The 17,838-nt window shown below is 48.2% G+C and overlaps 1 protein-coding gene across 1 annotated transcript; it reads right to left on the reverse strand.

Moving 5' to 3' along the window:
• Nucleotides 1-6,599: 6,599 nt before the first annotated feature.
• On the reverse strand, nt 6,600-14,904 carry ECSCR (endothelial cell surface expressed chemotaxis and apoptosis regulator; the record flags this gene model as incomplete). The annotated part of the gene is made up of 9 exons (XM_084252626.1): nt 6,600-6,630; nt 7,078-7,188; nt 7,870-7,906; nt 8,123-8,221; nt 8,580-8,693; nt 9,633-9,729; nt 10,494-10,597; nt 10,726-10,776; nt 14,844-14,904. The coding sequence occupies 9 exons, from the start codon at nt 14,902-14,904 to the stop codon at nt 6,600-6,602; spliced, it is 705 nt and encodes a 234-aa protein (XP_084108752.1).
• Between the last annotated feature and the right edge of the window lie 2,934 nt (nt 14,905-17,838).

A 17,838-nucleotide genomic window follows, 5' to 3' on the forward strand; every position in this document is an offset into this window, starting at 1 on the left:
TACTGCCTCATGCCTTTAAGTTGGTTAGAACTGCCAAAGGTGCCTTCTGAAAAGGAGAAAAAATGATTATGTTTATTTCCAAACAAAATTACCCGGAATACACTGAGCTCTTACCCAGGAAAACCAAAACAATTATGTCAATTACATTACTAACCATCAACTACTTAAGTGGGTGGTGTGGGATGAGATGTAAAGTCCTAGAAAAGAATCCTAAAGGGCACAAGCCTCCAATGTATGAAGTATGAAGTTCCTGCTCTTTCTTGCAGTTTCAGCCCAGGATATGTGAGCATCCATGTGCTCACAGAGGTTGGGTCCTGAAGAAGCCACTTGCACTCTGCAGACAAGGGACCTGATCAGGGACATATATCTGGTAGTTGACTATAAGGAGGGCATTTATTCAATTTGGGAAGGCTAGACAGATTGCTCTAGAAGAGCAGGAAAGTTGTAATTGGGAGGAAGGGTGTACCTTGGAGTCCAGGAGCACAGGGCTAGGGTCTGGAAGTACTCATGTGTTGGAATACCATGCAATTAGAGGTATCTGAGAGTGGCATGCTAAAGCACTGTAGGAGGTCATTGAAAGCTTATTATGGGGCCTCCCATAGTGGCGCAGTGGTTGAGTGCTGGGCTGTGAAGCTGCTGGCAGCCTCTACAGCGCCGGTTCGATCCCCGGCCACCAGCGAGGGTCCCACATGGCGCGCAGACCTCTCCTGCCGCTCTGGTGAATTCTCTCACCCTCCTGCGCTTCTGACTGTACCCAGTGCTTGTATAAATAAATAAATAAATCTTTAAAAAAAAAAAAAAAGAAAGCGTATTATGGATTAAGGGGCAACATAGAATTAGACAAGTATGCTGAGCAAGATTTGGGGAGCTGGAGCCTCTTGGAGATATCTGGTGCCTTGTCACCCTTTCCCATCATCCTCTGAAACCTTGCGTCTTCTTTTCTAGATTATTCATTTACTCCTAGATGAGTAAAAACTGCTTCAACTTTGCAACCTTTTTTTTTTGGGCCTCCCCGGTGGCGCAGCGGTTGAGCGCTGGGTTGTGAAGCTGCCCGCGGCCTCTGCGGTGCCGGTTTGATCCCCGGCTGCTCCCCCTCCACCGGAGGAGGATCCCACATGGTGCTCAGACCTCTCCTGCCGCCCGCTGCTCCCCTCAGCAGTGTACTTCTGTCCTTCTGCCTGCTCTGCTCCCTGCTCTGGCTCTGGTGAATTCTCTCACCCTCCCACGCTTCTGACTGTACCCAGTGCATGTATAAACTAAACAAACAAACAAATAAAATAAATAAATAAATAAAAACATGCCTCTATTAAAAAAAAACTAAAAAAAAAAAAAAAAACTTTGCAACCTTTTTTATATGTATTGCAAATATGTACCCTTCAGCTCATTTATACTTCATTCAACACTTTTGGATGATTTTATTTATTTTTATTTTTTAAAAAAGATTTATGCATATAAAAACTGGGGTACAGGCCAGAGGTTGGTGGCAGTGAGAGGATTCATCAGAGACAGAGTAGGGATCAGGACAGGAGGATTAACTGAAATACACTGCTGAGGGGAACAGCAGGCGAGTCAGGAGAGGTCTGCTGCGCCATGTGGGTAGCTCCCTGGCCGGGGACTGAACTCGTACTGCAGTGGCTGCAGATAGCTTCATAGGTTGCAATCTCAACCCCTTGCACCACTTTTGGATGATTTTTTAAAAAAATACATATTTTTGCATGGAAGACTGGGGTGTAGGCCAAGGTGCAGGGGTAAGAGGACCCACCAAAGACAGTGGGGAGCAGAACAGGCAGATCTACTGAAATACACTGCCAAGGGCAGCAGCTGGCAAGACAGGAGAGGTCTGCCGTGACACATGTGGGCCAGCTCCCTGGCCAGGGATGGAACTCAGGCCTTAGAGGTGATTGCGCTGAGACTGTACCCATATGCCATCAGGGAGGCCAATATTTTTGGATGATTTTTTATAGATTGTACCTCCAGAAATAACTTAAAACTCCAAGCCTCAACATTTGGAACACTTCTGGGTCAGTTTTTGTTTAAGCACAGCAACCACTCAAAAAAAATTATTCCCACTGTCAAAATCACTTTCTGTATTTGGTAAGAGAGGAGGCTGTAGGCTCAAAGACTTCAAGATGGAGGTGCCAGGGAGAAATAACCAGCAAGTGGAGAAATAGGGAGATCCACAAGTCCCATAAGAGATTGGTGAGAAGAGCCACATCATGTCTTCTAGCAGATTCAAATAGAATTGAGTATTGTCTGGCTTTGGGTAATTGTGTGCAAGAACTAGCCAAGGGGACTGCAGTGATCCTTCGCCTGCCAGAACATTTTATCTAGAACCAACCTCAGAATTCTATCGGCTTTCTTTACTTACTTTTAGAAATACTTGCTGGACTGTGGTGAACTTTTGCTGGTTGTCATCTGCTGCCCCATCCAGTCCTGGAAGAAAGATACTGAGTAAATGAGTCCCCTGTCCAACTGGACCTATATGCCTGAACTGACCTATATGCCTGAACCTATATGCTGTCCTCCCATAGGATGAGGGAAGAAACAAGAGAAGGACACTTTACACAGACCACCCCACCCCTACCACCTGTTCCTGCTTGGGGGCCATGAAGTCCTGTGTTAGAATAGGGAGGAAGCTGTCTTGTAAATGGCCGCCATCCTGTTGCCTATACATCAAGGAAGAGATAGGGTCTCAGGGAAGCTGTAGAGGCTGCAGAAGGCAGCCCTTGGATTTCCTGGCAGGGATGGGGACTTGTATTTGCATAAATAGCAGGATCCTTCAGCAGAACCCCCTCCAGTATGGTTTGCTAGAGAACAGAATTCAGCATTAAGTACATTCATCCTCAACCCCTTCCTAAAGGGTAGTTACTTAGTGACAGAAAATCTGCAGGGCTAATGTGGTACCACAGTGTCAGATTCCAGGTAAAAACCTTTCAATCTCATACTAATATCCATTCACCCCTCTCCCCCACACATAAATACCTTATGACTAACAGCTCATATTTTCGGGATATTGTCCAGAGTCAGGGGGAAGCTTGTGGCCTTATAATGGAGGCAACAACTGAGTTAACTAGAGTGAAACCCATGTCTTTGACATGGTTAGTCCAGCACAATAAGCATCTGAATCAAGTGCCACTGGCAGTCAGAATAACAATAACAATTCACACAGAATCCAGTATACTTCTAGACATTGTCATGTCATCTGGAAAGTTCTGTTCCAACAATGGATTTCTGTGCTGGAACTGGCTAGTAAGTCATGTGCATTTTGTGTGGTTTAAATCAAGTACATCTGGGCCTCCCTGGTGGTGCAAGGGGTTAAGTCTCAGCCAGGGAGCTGACCCACATGGCACAGCAGACCTCTCCTGTCTTGCCCACTGCTCCCCCAGCAGTGTATTTCAGCCAATCTGCCTGTTCTGCTGCCCACTCTGTCTCTGATGAATCTTCTCACCCCCTCCACCTCTGGCCTACCCTTAGCTCTTATATGCATAAATAAAGTAAATCTTTTTTAAAAAATAAATAAAGTATATCTGAATTCTTTTAAAAAATACTAAAAAATACTAAAAAATGCTGTTACATGTTGGGTACTTGAGGAAATAGACGCTGAGATTTGCTTGCAGAAGGTTATTGGTGAGTGCTCCTGGGAACAACAGCTGTGAGGAATATAGGAAGCAGGACTGGACAGAGGAAGAAACAGAGGCCAAAGGTATGGGTCTTCTGAGACATTCTGCAGGAGGGTAAAAGGGAGGAGGATCAAAACGGGTGGGAAGGCACAAGGGACAATGGTGGTGGTAGACAGGTGAATTGGTGGTGGGAATTTCATGGGGACTATAACCGATATGAGAAAGCACACATTGTACAAAATTGAAGAACTGTGTAAAAAATATATAAAATTTAAAAAAAAAAAGGGGGGCCTCCCCGGTGGCGCAGCGGTTGAGCGCTGGGTTGTGAAGCTGCCTGCGGCCTCTGTGGCGCCGGTTCGATCCCCGGCTGCTCCCCGGCCACCGGAGGAGGGTCCCACATGGCACGCAGACCTCTCCTGCCGCCCGCTGCTCCCCTCAGCAGTGTACTTCGGTCCTTCTGCCTGCTCTGCTCCCCGCTCTGGCTCTGGTGAATTCTCTCACCCTCCTGCGCTTCTGACTATACCCAGTGCATGTATAAACAAAACAAACAAACAAACAAATAAATAAATTAACATGCCTCTATTAAAAAAAAAAAAAGGTATGGGTCTTCTTCCCCACCTCCATCCCATCAACCAGTTAGGAGCCCTCAGCAGTCAAGACTCTTAGCTGGAGGAGCAAATGCCTTGATCCTGCAGTGGGGGCACTTCATGGATCCGTGGTAGTCCATGTTGCCTGCTACGATTGCCAACTAATCATTTTACTTCCCAAGTATTATTCCATTTTACCTACCATATAGTGTGTGAAGTAGACAGGTCAGGTAGGGATCATTAGCCCCTCAACATATTGATACACTGGGAAATGTAACTCTGTAAAAGACTTGCTCAACGTTACCTTAGAATTGTCTCTTGCTCCCAACCAGAGTTATTTATACTCAAAAATTCATTGTTCATTTTTTCATACATCTAGAATATAGACTTATAGAATTTAAGAACTAGAAAAGATAATGAAGGCCAAGTAGTCCAGCCACTTCACTTTTAAAGTAAGAAAACAGGGCCTCCCTGGTGGCACAAGGGGTTAAGCACCGCACTATGAAGCAATCTGCAGCCTCTGCAGCACAAGTTCAATCCCAGGCAGACCAGGGAGCAACCCACATGGTGAGGCAGACCTCTCCAGTCTCGCCCGCTGCTCCCCTCAGCAGTGTATTTCAGTCAGTCAGCCTGTTCTGTTCCCCATTCTGTCTCTAGTGAATCATCTCACTCTCCCCCGCCCCCCGCACCTCTGGCCTATACCCCAGCTCTTGTATGCATAAATAATAAATAAATCTTAAAAAAAACAAATAAATAAAAGTAAGAAAACAGGATCTGAGATGGGGCATGATTTTTGCCAAAAGTCAAGCAGTAAGTCTGTGACAGAGCCCAGTCTTGTGACCAGATTTCCTGCACCTGAGAGCCAGTTGTCGTGATGAAGATGTTGGATGCAAGTAGCACAGACCTCAGCATGTTACAGGCCATGCCCTGGCTGTTTTTAGGAGTCAGTGGGTTTCTTCAGCACATTTGAATATTTTCAATGAGACAGAGAAAGTGAACTTTCTGTTCTAAGCTTTTCCTCTCATACCACTTTGTAAAGTCTAAATCAGAAGAAAAGAGCATGTTGTTGCTTCAGAATGGGTAATCTGTGTTCTAAACAGCAAATTAACAGATTTATAAATTCAAATTTATTAATTTATTAAATTTAAACTTAGGGAATTGAACACCCTATACAGACATACACAGATGACTCCTGCCAGCCAGGATACATTTCCAAACCAGTTATAACAGAGATGCCGTTTACTAAAAATACAGGTAACTTCTTTCTTTTCTTCCTCCCCTTTAAGTGACTTTATAGTAGGTTTTAAAAATGTTCCAAAGTACCTAGTTCCTTTTTTTCTGTTCTAGCACAGAAATAACTTCGTGGGGTCAAGTGGGTGGGTTTTTGATTGTGAAATCATAGACCCGTGCTTGCTCCAAACCTTCCCAGTGATACTCCCACGGCCAGGAACAAAGAGTGTGGGTCTGCCTGGAGCAGGCAGAGGACACTTGCCCTCATATTATTCAGCACTCACAACTGGCATTTCCTCACCAGAAACTGTTGTTCCATGTTCTTCATCTCCAAACTTCAAACTTTTTTAGCAGTGATCATCAGTCACTGTTGACAGGTCCTTTTTGCCCCACTCTGTTGCGGTGCTTGGTCACCTCGGTCCTACTTAATAAATCAGGTGACCCAAGGCCCACCCAACAAAATGTCTCCCCCACCTCCCAGGTTTCTCAGAGAGCTCCCCATGGAAGTAGAAAGTTGCATATATGCCTTGCCTAAGGAAGAAGATTCCGGGCCTCCCTGGTAGCACAAGGGGAGCACAGCACTGTGAAGCTATCCGCAGCCTCTGCAGCACCAGTTCCATACCCTGGCTGGCCAGGGAACTACCCACATGGCCCAGCAGACCTCTCCTGACTCACCCACTGCTCCCCTCAGCAGTGTATTTCAGTCAGTCTGCCTGTTCTGTTCCCCACTCTGTCTCTGGTGGGTCCTCTTACCCCCCACCCCACACCTCTGGTCTGTACCCCAGTTCTTGTATGCATAAATAAATCTTTGGGAGAAAAAAAGAAAGAAGTTTCCAAAGTAGCTAAGAAAAGCACATGGAGGCGTAGAACTTAAAAGAAAGTAGACAGCAGGCCAGAAAATAATTTTAATGCAAAGTAGTCCACTTTGTCGTTTTCCTTGCTCTTGTTCTGTACGCTCCTCCTTCCTGTGACTTTGAGGAGGTGGGAGGAGCAGGCTGTATTTCACCTGGGAGTCCCTCATATTGCTAGGTTGCTCCCAATCTGGAAGAATGCCAGTATCCTCTAGACCTCGGAGTAGATGTGACTCAAATAATTTACAATGCCGTGCTGATCCCATTGCTGTTCTCCTTTTAGTCCCTGGTCAACTGCATTGCTCTTGGCTTCATGGGGACCCAAAGTTGCTTCTAAAGAACCTGCGAAATAAAAACATAATGAGGGAGGATCAACTTCCTGGGAGTGGCAGGGAAGAGGAGAACAGAGTCTGGCTGGGTCTTTGAAAGCATTTCCTTTTTGGCTAAGAAACTAGAGCATGTGGGCCTCCCTGGTGGCACAAGGGGTTAAGACGCAACCTGTGAAGCTGTCTGCAGCCTCTCCAACAGGAGTTTGATTCGCAGCTGGCCAGGGAGCAGTTGCCCACATGGCGCAGTAGACCTCTCCTGTCTCGCCCGTTGCTCCCCTCAGCAGTGTACTTCGGTCAATCTGCCTGTTCTGTTCCCCACTCTGTCTCTGGTGAATCCTCTCACCCCCACACCTCTGACCTAAACCCCAGCTCTTGTATGCATAAATAAATAAATCTTAGGGGAAAAAAAAAAGAAACTAGAGCGTGGGGATAGGAGGAGAGTAAGAAAGGAGGAAGGAGCCAGGAAAATTGTACCTTCTCTGCTGAAGAGCATCCTTTGCTGTTATTCATGTTAATATTCTTCATGGAGATGAGGGTGATGCTGTCTTTCTCTCCATTGGCTGTGGAGCAGCTAGAGGTAAGAAGGGGACATGAGTGACAGAAGAGAGCGGGGAAGTTTTGAAATATAGATCTTTGTTTTGATAAACCTACATTTGAGTTTATTTGGACATAATGAAATAAAAGCGTGCTTGGAAGCCAAAAAGACTTGTATTTAAGTCTTAGTTTTACTACCTAGTCCCTGTGTGATCTTGACCAAAGTATCAATACATCCTCTCTTGGCCTCATTTTTTTAATGTATAAAATGCAGTAATATCCACCTTGAAGAATTACTGTAAGGATTTGAGGTAAAATTACAAAATGTCTACCATAGTGCTTGGTACAAAGTTGGGATTCAATAAATGTTTCCCAAGCTTAGAGGGAATGTCTAATTCAAGCGCTGAGTCAGATTGTGAGTTCCTATACTTTTGATGATGGGGTTGTGTTATGAAGTCTTAGTTCCCAGCTGAGAGTTGTAGTTCATCTCCTGTCACCACCTGATTGTTTCCTTTTAGGTCTACCCCCATCCTGCCCACCCCCGGCCCTGGCCCCAGTGGAGGCTGTCAGGATTTCAAGAGAGAGAGAAAGTGTGTGTGTGTGTGTGTGAGAGAGAGAGAGAGAGAGAGAGAGAGAGAGAGAGTGTTGTTTCCCTCCTGGAGTAGGGGAATGGGAGGTCACATAGACAATTTCTCCCTCACACCCCCGACAGTCTTACCTTTCAGATATCCCGGAACTTCCTGGTTTCTGGGGATCTGTAGAAATCCAAAGGCACAGTGGGGAGTCACATGGGGTAACTCAGAAGCCCAGCCTGCCCCTCAAAATTCACCCAAGTGGACCCTCCCAGTTCGTCCAGTGGTGATTAGGTGCTGTTTCTTCCTTCAACTTCAGTTTGAATGTCAGTCCCAAAATCTAGCTCTGGGTTCCCCAGAAAGGAGGGCAAAGGCAGCCCTGAGGGTCAGGGCCTGTACCTTCAGACTCTTTGTTCTTCCGACACTTAAACCTTAGACTGACCACACTGACTAGGACGATCACCACGACCACCAGGATAACAATGAAGCTGATAACACCTGAAGAGGGAAAAGGATGGGGTGAAGGGCAGGCAGAGGAGGAGGCGAAGGGGGAAACAGGAGTCCAAATTCTCTTCCTGGCTAAGTACTGTGTAGACAGGCTCTGGCAATTTCCCTTCTCCGCTAAACAACTACGCTCTCAGCCTGGTGCCTCTGGCCACAGTGGGCTCCATGGCCCTATCCCATTAGACTTCGGAACTCGGAGAGCCAGAGAGAGCTGGTTGGAGGGCCTGCTCACCAGAGCCTTCTTCACCAGCAGGGACAAATGGGCGAGATTTGAGCTTGTGTTTGCAGGCCCAGAGTCCAAGTCAGTTCAGGGTGGCATCCCCTCCCACACCCCACCTTTTCTCCCTCTCACCAAACGCAGCCACAGTGAGCACTGTCTCTGACGTGGGACTGGGCAGGATGGTCAAGTCTTCTCTTGTCCTCAGGCTCATGGTAGCTGATTTGGGAGTAACATTTTGAGAGGTGTCTAAAATGGAGGGGGAATGGGTGCAACACGAAGGGACTGACTTGACCTATCAGAGAGAGAGCTAGCTCCCCTCCTGCTTCCCCTAAGTAACCGACTGCAAAGAGAGCTCGCACCCTACTAAAAAGACTCCTCCCTGCCACTCTGACCAGATCCCAGGAGAAAGGAGATCAGCCCTGTGGTGAAGTGGGGTCACACGAATAGCACTGCTGGTTGTTCTTGTTACCAGTTCCAGAGGCCTCCGGAAGGTTAAAAATGCTTCCCTCATTATAATCTTTTTTTTTAAAAGATTTATTTATTTATGCATACAAGAGCTGGGGCACAGACCAGAGATGGGGGGTAGGTGTGAGAGGATCCCCCAGAGACAGAGTGGGGAGCAGAACAGGTGGATCTACTGAAATACACTGCTGAGGGGGGGGCCACGGGCGAGTCAGGAGAGGTCTGCTGCGCCATGTGGGTTGCTCCCTGGCTGGGGATGGAACTCATGCTGCAGAGGCTGTGGATTGCTTCATAGTGCAGTGCTTAACTCCTTGTACCACTAGGGAGGCCCCCGCTCATTATATTCTTTCCACTACCTGCTAGGGGTCCAGAGGAAAGGGGTTCACACTGCAGAGCAAGGGAGCCAGAGTGGGCCAGGTAAAGCTATTTGTGTTTTGCTACGCATGGAAATGGGAGGGAAGAGGGCACAGATGTTTGTGTCCAGGCACTGATGTAAGGAGCTAGACTGCTAGTGGGGGGCCCTTTCAAAAAGTGGTCTGGTCACCTGTCTCTCCCTGCTTTCAACTTAACCAGACCTGATTACTATTCCATTTCCTTATCTTCACCCCGCCCCCCCCCCAAAAAAAAAAGTCTGGGAGTGTCCAAAAATCCCAAAGTCTAGGGTTAGGATGAGATAAAGGGCCAGGCGGGGTGCCCTTTGCTATGAGCTCAGACATGACGTACCTTCACTTGTGCTGCCACTGCTGCTGTTGCTGCTTGGGACACCTGTGCCTGCATCACGAAACAGCATGACCGAGATGGAGGATGTCACCCCGCCCAGCTGGCGGGTGAAGCCAGCATGCCCTGAGAAGTGTATAGCCCCTTCCCGACCTTTCCTGGCCCCACACATCATTTGGGTTCTCCAACTTCTCCCTTTCCTACTCTGTGCCTTCAGTAGTCCCAAATCCAGGCTCCCTTCACCTTCATTATGGCCAGGCCAAGTTGCTGTCTCTATTCCCCATCAAACTCCTCACATCATCTCCCAAACCAGGGTGCTGTTGATTTGGATCCTGGCCTTGAGACCCCTCATTGTTGGGCAGAACCTGGGCCTACTGGAGATGGGAAGATAGGTACCCCTCCTCCCCCAGATAGGGCCCAGTGTTTCTCGCCCCCCAATCCCAGGGTCTCACCAAGTCCTGACGTGTGCTTCTGTGGCTCAGGCTGAGTCAGGTCTAGCAGGGATGAGGCGTGGCTATCCACGGTGCTTGACCTTGACGTCGTGGATTCACTGGCTAGCACAAGGGTCCATGAGGCCTCTGGCGCTGCTGTGGATTAAGAAGCATATGTGGCCAGATTAGGCCCTCAGCCCTCATGTACACAGGGAGGAAATCCTCCTTTTCTTTACGGTTTTCAATTCCAGAAGGAGCCATCCTCTTTCACCTCTGAGACTTTACCTGTGCGGTTCCCTCTGCCTGGAACATGCTCTGCCCCCCTCCACTCACAGTCTTCAGCTGATTAACTCCTAGGGTCTCAGCTCAGCGGTCACTCACTGTACTGTCACTAGTCTATACTGTCCCTCAGAGCAGATGCTGCCTGCCTCCTCACTGGGCCCTCCCCGGAAGGCACGCAGAGTCTGAGTGGCAGAGTACCTGGGGTACTGGTGCTGCACGGAGGGCTTGAGTAGATGGGCTCTGAGGAAAGACTATTTCCTGCAAGGACAGAGGCAGATGGAGTTGGAGATGGGGCAGGTTTGGTGACACCACATTCCCTCGCCCAACTGAGGACCCTTGGGCATGGGGTGGGGGAGATGGGCCCCTCAACAGCCACACTCGCTCACCTGTGTTGGGAGAAGTTGGCTCTGTGGTCAGACTGAGACTGCTGAAGTTTCCTGAAACAAACCATGTGAGCCTAAGGGCTTGCCGCCTCCGATTGCTCAATCTCCCTCTCCTCCTCTCTTCTTCTAGTGTTTCTTCTTACCCCAACCCCCACCCTTAATCACTCACCTTTCTACTCTTTCAAGGTATGTTAGAGTGGGCTAAGTTGAAAAAAGTTCCTAGAGGATCTCAGCCTCAGATGGCTGAGGGCTCTGACCCCATCCCTAATCTGAGATCAGAGGTCCTTCCACCCTCCCTAAACTCTGAGGCCTACATGCTGGAATCAGTCCTCTGTGCTTGGTCTTACCCTGAGGGCCAGATGGCTGTGCTGTTGTGGGCTGGGAGTTGTAGCCTGTAAGAGAAAGCAAAAACATACAGACTCCATGAATCTCCTGCCCAGTGCAGAGCCTGTTGGCGTCTCCTGCCCGGGCCTTTTGACTTTGCAAACCTCCATGTTGGGAGGTACACACAACTGGCAGAGGACTAAAGGATGTGGCTGCAGCTGATGGTGCTGACTTCCTCTGGTACCACGACACAGTGGCCCCATCGCCACTACCTTGTGGCTCAGGGTTCTGGAGTCCTTTCCTGTCTCCAATACCACATGGGTTTTATACCAGCCTGACACAAGGTCAGGGGAAGGTTATTTCAAACTAGCAATGTAACCATGGACAGAGTGCAACCTTTACCACTTCCCCCTGTGAATATTGTCATCTTTGTCCTGCCCTGAGGGCAGGACATGGAAGGTGTGGTGAATGACACAGGGCTAGGGATTGGGGTGGTGTCTTGGGCCATCTCTCTGCCCTCTTTATGCTGGAGGTAGGGACGCACACAGGAAGCAAGTTCAGAGGTAAATACTGGAAGCTACAGAATGGGCAGCCAGTTTATTCTCACAAAGGCTTCTTCAGAAATGGTCCTTGTTGACCAAACCCAGAGAGAAGGCTCCAGTCAGAAGCCCGCGAGCTTTCTCGCATGTGCTGTGGGCCTCTTTGCAGATGTGTGCGTGTGTGCACGAGTTATATGGGCCGCGCTGTATGTGTGGGACCTGAAAGGTCAGGTTGTGTTTGCTCATTTTCCACAATGAAATCATTCTTGAAACCTGTGAACAATATGAAAGGAAAACAACTGGGGAAGTGGAGCCGCCCAGCTGGGTTCCCGTCCCGTCTCTCCTCTGGGGCTGGGCCTGAAGCCTCTGGCCCTCCTGCTCTTCGGGCCCCTCATCATCAGGAAGGTACCAAGCCTGGATCTGGATGAACAGAAAGCTGGGGGCCAGCGCCCCGCCCAGCCCAGGGCAGCCTGCTGGCCTGTTTATTTTCCTTAGCCACTGCCTTCCTCCATTTGGCTATCACTTGAATTCTGTGAAATTAATTGTTTTCAAGCCCAAGCTTGGCCAAACCTTGAACCAGGTTTTTCCAGGTCACCATCTCTGAAAGCCTCATTCCCTCATTGGGTGGCAGAGGGAGTAGTGGCGGGGGTTGATTAAAAAGGGACTTAGAGGGCCTCCCTGGTGGCACAGCGGTTGGGCGCTGGGTTGTGAAAGCCGCCGGTTCAATCCCCGGCCACCAGGCGAGGGTCCCACATGGCGCGCAGACCTCTCCTGCCGGGCCCGCTGCTCCCCTTAGCAGTGTACTTCATCAGTCTGCCTGTTCTGCTCTCCCCACTGGCTCCCCACTGGCTTCTGACTGTACCCAGTGCTTGTATAAATAAATAAATAAATAAATCTTTTAAAAAAAAAAGGGGGGGGGGACTTAGAACTTGTAGGTTTCCTAGGCAAGAGAGAGGTCTTCCCAGGTGGGTCCTGGGAAGCCCTTGCAGTTAGAGGCACTTCCTGAAAACTTGAACTAGTGACTGATCAAGCATACCTAAGTTCTAAGTTCTATAAAGTTTTAACTTTAGTTGTTGGGGGAAGGGGACACACTGTACGGCCTTGCACAATTACCTAGAAATAAAACTAGATGTTCCTGAGTCACAAGCTCCAACTCCCAGTAGCCTGATCTCTCTTTGCTTCCTTCCCACTCCCCCCCACTGGAACTTTTGTTGCCAGTAGATTCTTCTGTAAGTGAAAAAGGGATTTAGGGAGCTTTTGTTTCTTTCTTTTTTTTTTTTTTTTAATAGAGGCATGTTTTCTTTATTTGTTTGTTTGTTTTTGTTTATACATGCACTGGGTACAGTCAGAAGCGCGGGAGGGTGAGAGAATTCACCAGAGCCAGAGCGGGGAGCAGAGCAGGCAGAAGGACCGAAGTACACTGCTGAGGGGAGCAGCGGGCGGCAGGAGAGGTCTGTGCGCCATGTGGGACCCTCCTCTGGTGGCCGGGGAGCAGCCGGGGATCGAACCGGCGCCGCAGAGGTCGCCGGCAGCTTTGCAACCCAGCGCTCAACCGCTGCACCACTGGGGAGACCCGTAGGGAGCTTTTGTTTCTATAGGCCAGGGTGCCTCTGCCCCCTAAGCATGCAGACAGCCAAAGAACACTGGCTATTAGGATTTCTTATTTTCCTGGCCTCCCTTCCCTAAAACCTACCTGCTTTGTTCCTTCCGGCCTATCTCTCTTCCCCTTTTACCAGCCACTACCCTGTTTTTCCTTAGCAGCATAGTTTAGTAGTTATAATCATGGATTTTGAAGTCTGACGGGCTTGAGTTCAAGTCCTGTTTCTGTTACTGTCTTACTTGGGCCTCAGATCCCTCTTCTTTAAAATACAAGTGATTTTAGTACCTCCTAAGTGGTTGTGAGGATAAGAAATTGCATATAAAGCTATAACACAGTGCCTAGCAGATAATCCATGCTCAGTAAGACATTTTTTATTTTTGCCTCATTCTCTCAAATGCTCCAAGTCCCAAGTTTGCTCTGAATCCCTATCCACAGTCAAGTCCCTTGTGGGTCTTAATATCCTCCAAAGGATTCCTTAGACCGCTGCTCTCTGAGCTTGGGAGGGCGAGAGTGGCTTAGGTGGAGCTCACCCGGGGCACTCCCAGCCCTGCACCTGCCTGGAACAGGACAATGAATAGGGAAGCTGGAATAAGCAGAAGCCGTGAAAATTCACCTCACGAGTCTCACCTTTTAATTTCCTCGTCTGCCACCTCTGCAGTTTCTACAACAGAATCGTACCCCAACCTCAGAGCAATCTGTGTGACTATCCTGGGACCCGGTATTGGGGGCCGGGGGATGCAGGTGATCAGGGTTTGAACTCCAGCCCATGGGCTTTTCGAGAAATGTCTGATGCTTCCAGAAGGCTGAGTGTTCTGGTACAAGGTCCTCTCTTCTACCACCAAGTTAGACTCATTATTCCTCCCGTCCAAGCCCTCTTGTATTCACTTTCTTCTGTTGCTTTGAACACAGGCTTGTGAATCTTCCATAGGGGGCTCTTGTCTGGTGGGGTGGGGGTGGGGCCGGGATGACCGAAGGGAAGTTGCTGCCCTGTGAGTCAGAATGTCCTGGATTTTTCATGGTTCCCAGCACTGATCCTTAGTGAGAACACCCCTACTCCATAACACATGGGCTAACAGTGCTGGTGCGAGAGGTGTTGTTTCCGAGTCCTCTCCTCTGGAGGTCAGCTCGTCTAGCCCCCTGCATGAAAAAAGTTCTTGGTAGCTAACCTGAGTCCCTCTTGCTGTGATTTGAGTTTAAAGTCAATGGCAGGCATTTCCAGGTTGTTTTTTCTCATATGAAAGGGAAAAAAAGATCATCTCTCAAGCGCAAGGTACAGACAGTTATGTGCTACAGCAGTGAACAGTGGCGCTGCAGCCAGACCAGGGGCTTGCTGGGCCAGCCAGGGCCTTCTCTGGTCCGAGCACACCCTGGAAGTTGGTCTCCAGTCTCAATCACACAGAGACAGTCACAGCCCACACATTAGGAAACCAGCCTTTGTGGAAATTTCCCCATGAAAGAGTTAAACCATTTATCTATTTTACCCCTGCCTGGTAATGGCTACCTCCTGATAGAACTGATCTTCAGAAAAAGGCTCTGGAATTCCCCTTAGATACAACCCCCATGGAAAACATGTTTGGTATGTGATGTGAAGGAGGGACAAGTACCCAGGCAGCCAGTGTGGGAGAGGAATGCTGAAGGAGCGAGGCCAGTCCTCTTACCTTGGAGCAGGAGGAAGCAGAGGATCATCCAGCACAGCTGCATCGCTTCGAAGATCCCCATGTCAGCTGGGTCGTTGTGGGCTGGCAGCTGCTAGCTGGGTGGAAGCTCTGTCCATAGTGGAGAAGAGAGAGGGAGTGCTGGGGCGGGGTGAGGGGTGGGGGTTGGCTCTCCAGGAGCTTCCTGTCAAAGAATAGAAGGAAACAGATTGGGACTGGCTCCAAGGGGCCCTGCTCAGACCACAGTCCAGATGAGGACTGAGGATGTATGGTTGTAACACTGTGTACCCCCATCCCCCTGCCGGGGGCCCCACGTGGCCTGGGCCAGGGCCTCTATGTCTCCTCAAGGCTTATGCACAAAGACCAGTGAAAGCAACCTGGCCCCACACCCCTCTCTGCCCCTCTGAGGAGTCCATCAGCTCCTTCCACGCAAGACCTGAGGGATTCCTGGAGTCTGACTCCCATCCTTTCCAAGCTGTTCCAGACCAGCCTGCTCACCCACCAACCGCCCATGCCCATGCGCTCTAGACTGAATTCTCCGCATTCCTCTCCCTCTGCAGCTCCCAATGTAGATGGGACGCCCAACATCTTTCAGAGAGTCCTTACAAATCTTGTTTTTCTTTTTTTTTTTAAGATTTATTTATTTATGCATACAAGAACTGGGGTACAGGCCAGAGGTGTGGGGGGTAAGAGGATTCACCAGAGACAGAGCAGGGAACAGAACAAATGGATTGACTGAAATGTACTGCTGAGGGGAGCAGTGGGAGAGTCAGGAGGGGTCTGCTGCGCCATATTGGTAGCTCCCTGGCTGGGAATCAAACTTGTGCTGCAGTGGCTGCTGACAGCTTCATAGTGCTGAGACTTAACCCTTTGTGCCACCAGGGAGGCCCCACAAACCTTGTTATTCCTAACAAAAACAGGAGAATCACCAGGCGGGTCCTATTCCAAGCATCCTTCTCTTGGCGCTCCTCTCTCATTGGGGACAGATGGTCCCCTTGCTTAATGCACCCTGTCCTTAATCTCCACTCCCCCCTCTCCGCCCCCACTCCCACAGTTCTTTTTCTGCAGACTTGGGCCAGCATTTTCACTTTTTTCAGCATCCCTGAGACCTGCCACCATGCCCAACATATAGTAAGTCCTCAGCAGATATTTATGGAATTAAATTCAAATATTAAAGATCAGAAAAATGTTACACATAACCCCACCTCTTCAGTAGAATTAATATCATTATGAATTTCCTTCCAGTGAATGTCTTCCTGTCTGGGAAATATGCACAGGCATTTGCAATCATTTATATGATTGTATCTTTTTCTCCCTTTTTTAAAAAAATAAATATTTTATTTGAAGTGACAAATGTACAGAAAAGTTGGAAGTACATTACACAGAACTTTTTTCTCTGAACCATTTGAATTGCCAACAAAATGCCTCATTGCCCCATCATTCTCAAATGCTTAAGTGTGTATTTCCTACACACAAGCCCTACACACACACATAAGCACAAGGCAGCTATCAAAATAAGGAAATTAACATTGATATGTTAATACGTTCTAATCAGTTACCATTTAAATTTTTTAAAATTTATTTATTTATAAAAGAACCGGGGTACAGGCCAGATGTGCGGGAGGGTGAGAGGATTCACCAGAGACAGCGCGGGGAACAGAACAGGCAGACTGACAAAATACATTGCTGAGGGGAGCAGCGGGTGAGACAGGAGAGGTCTGCTGCGCCCTGTGGGATTCTCGCTGGCTGGCCAGGATCGAACCTGCTCTGCAGAGGGCTGCGGACAGCTTCACAGTGCAGCGCTCAACCGCCTGCGCCACCAAGGATGTCCTGTTACCATTTAAATTTTGACAGTTGTCCCAGTAATGTTCTTTATAACGAAGGGGTCAGTCTAGAATTACTCATTCCAAGTCTCTTTAGTCTCCTTCAATCTGGAGTCTAGTCAAGTCTTTTCTTGATTTTCATGACACTTTTGAAGGTTACAGTCCAGTTATTTTGTAGATGTCCCTCAATTGGATTTGTCTGCTATTTCCCTTGTGATTAGACTTTGGTCATGCATTTTTAGCAAGAGTGTCACAGAAGCTATGTGATTTCCCTCTCTTTCCATCCTGTCAACTGGTGCATGATTTTGGTTTGTTCCATTTGATTTGAACATCCGTTCCTTGATCACTTGTGTAAGGTGGTGCTGCTTGTGTGATACTCTGCAAGTGTATTAGTTTCCTTTGGCTTCTGTAACAAGTTATCATAAAACAAATAAATTGTCATAAACACAATATCATAAACTGGTGCCTTAAAACAACAGAAATTTATTCTCTAACAGTTCTGGAGGCGAGAAGTCAAAATCAACGTATCAGCAGGGCCACACTTCCTCAGAAGGTTCTAGGATGAATCTGTTCCTTGCCTCTTCTAACTTTTGGTGACTATTTGGCTTTCCTTGGCTTCAATCTCTGCCTCCTTGTTCACATTGCCTTTTCTCTGTCCTCTTCTCCATGTCTCTTACAAGGACACTTGACATTGAATCTAGTGCCCATATAGGTCATCCAGGATGACCTCCTTATCTCAAGATCCTTAGCTTAGTTACATCAGCAAAAACTCTGTTCTCAAGTTCTGGGGATTAGTTTTGGACATAACCTTTGGGGGAGCCAGCATTCAGTAACTATACCAGCTTTGTCCAATTTAAAATTACTCTTTTCCCTTTTGTAATTGACAAGTATTTTGCAGGGAGATACACGTATACCCTCACTTTTCAAAAATTCACATTATGCCACTTCCTTTTTATGAAACATCTATAATTAGTACCTGCTTTTGTAAACCAGAGGAAATCCCAAGAGGGTTTTCACTTTTATCACCACAGGTATTTAAAAAAGGGTTCAGGCCTCCCTGGTGGTGCAAGGGGTTAAAGGGGTTAACTCTAAGCACTGTGAAGTTATCTGCAGCCACTGCAGCACCAGTTCTATCCCTGGCCAGGGAGCTACCCACATGGCACAGCAGACCTCTC

The sequence above is a fragment of the Talpa europaea genome, assembly GCF_964194135.1.
Source record: "Talpa europaea genome assembly, chromosome: 13".
NCBI lineage: Eukaryota > Metazoa > Chordata > Mammalia > Eulipotyphla > Talpidae > Talpa > Talpa europaea.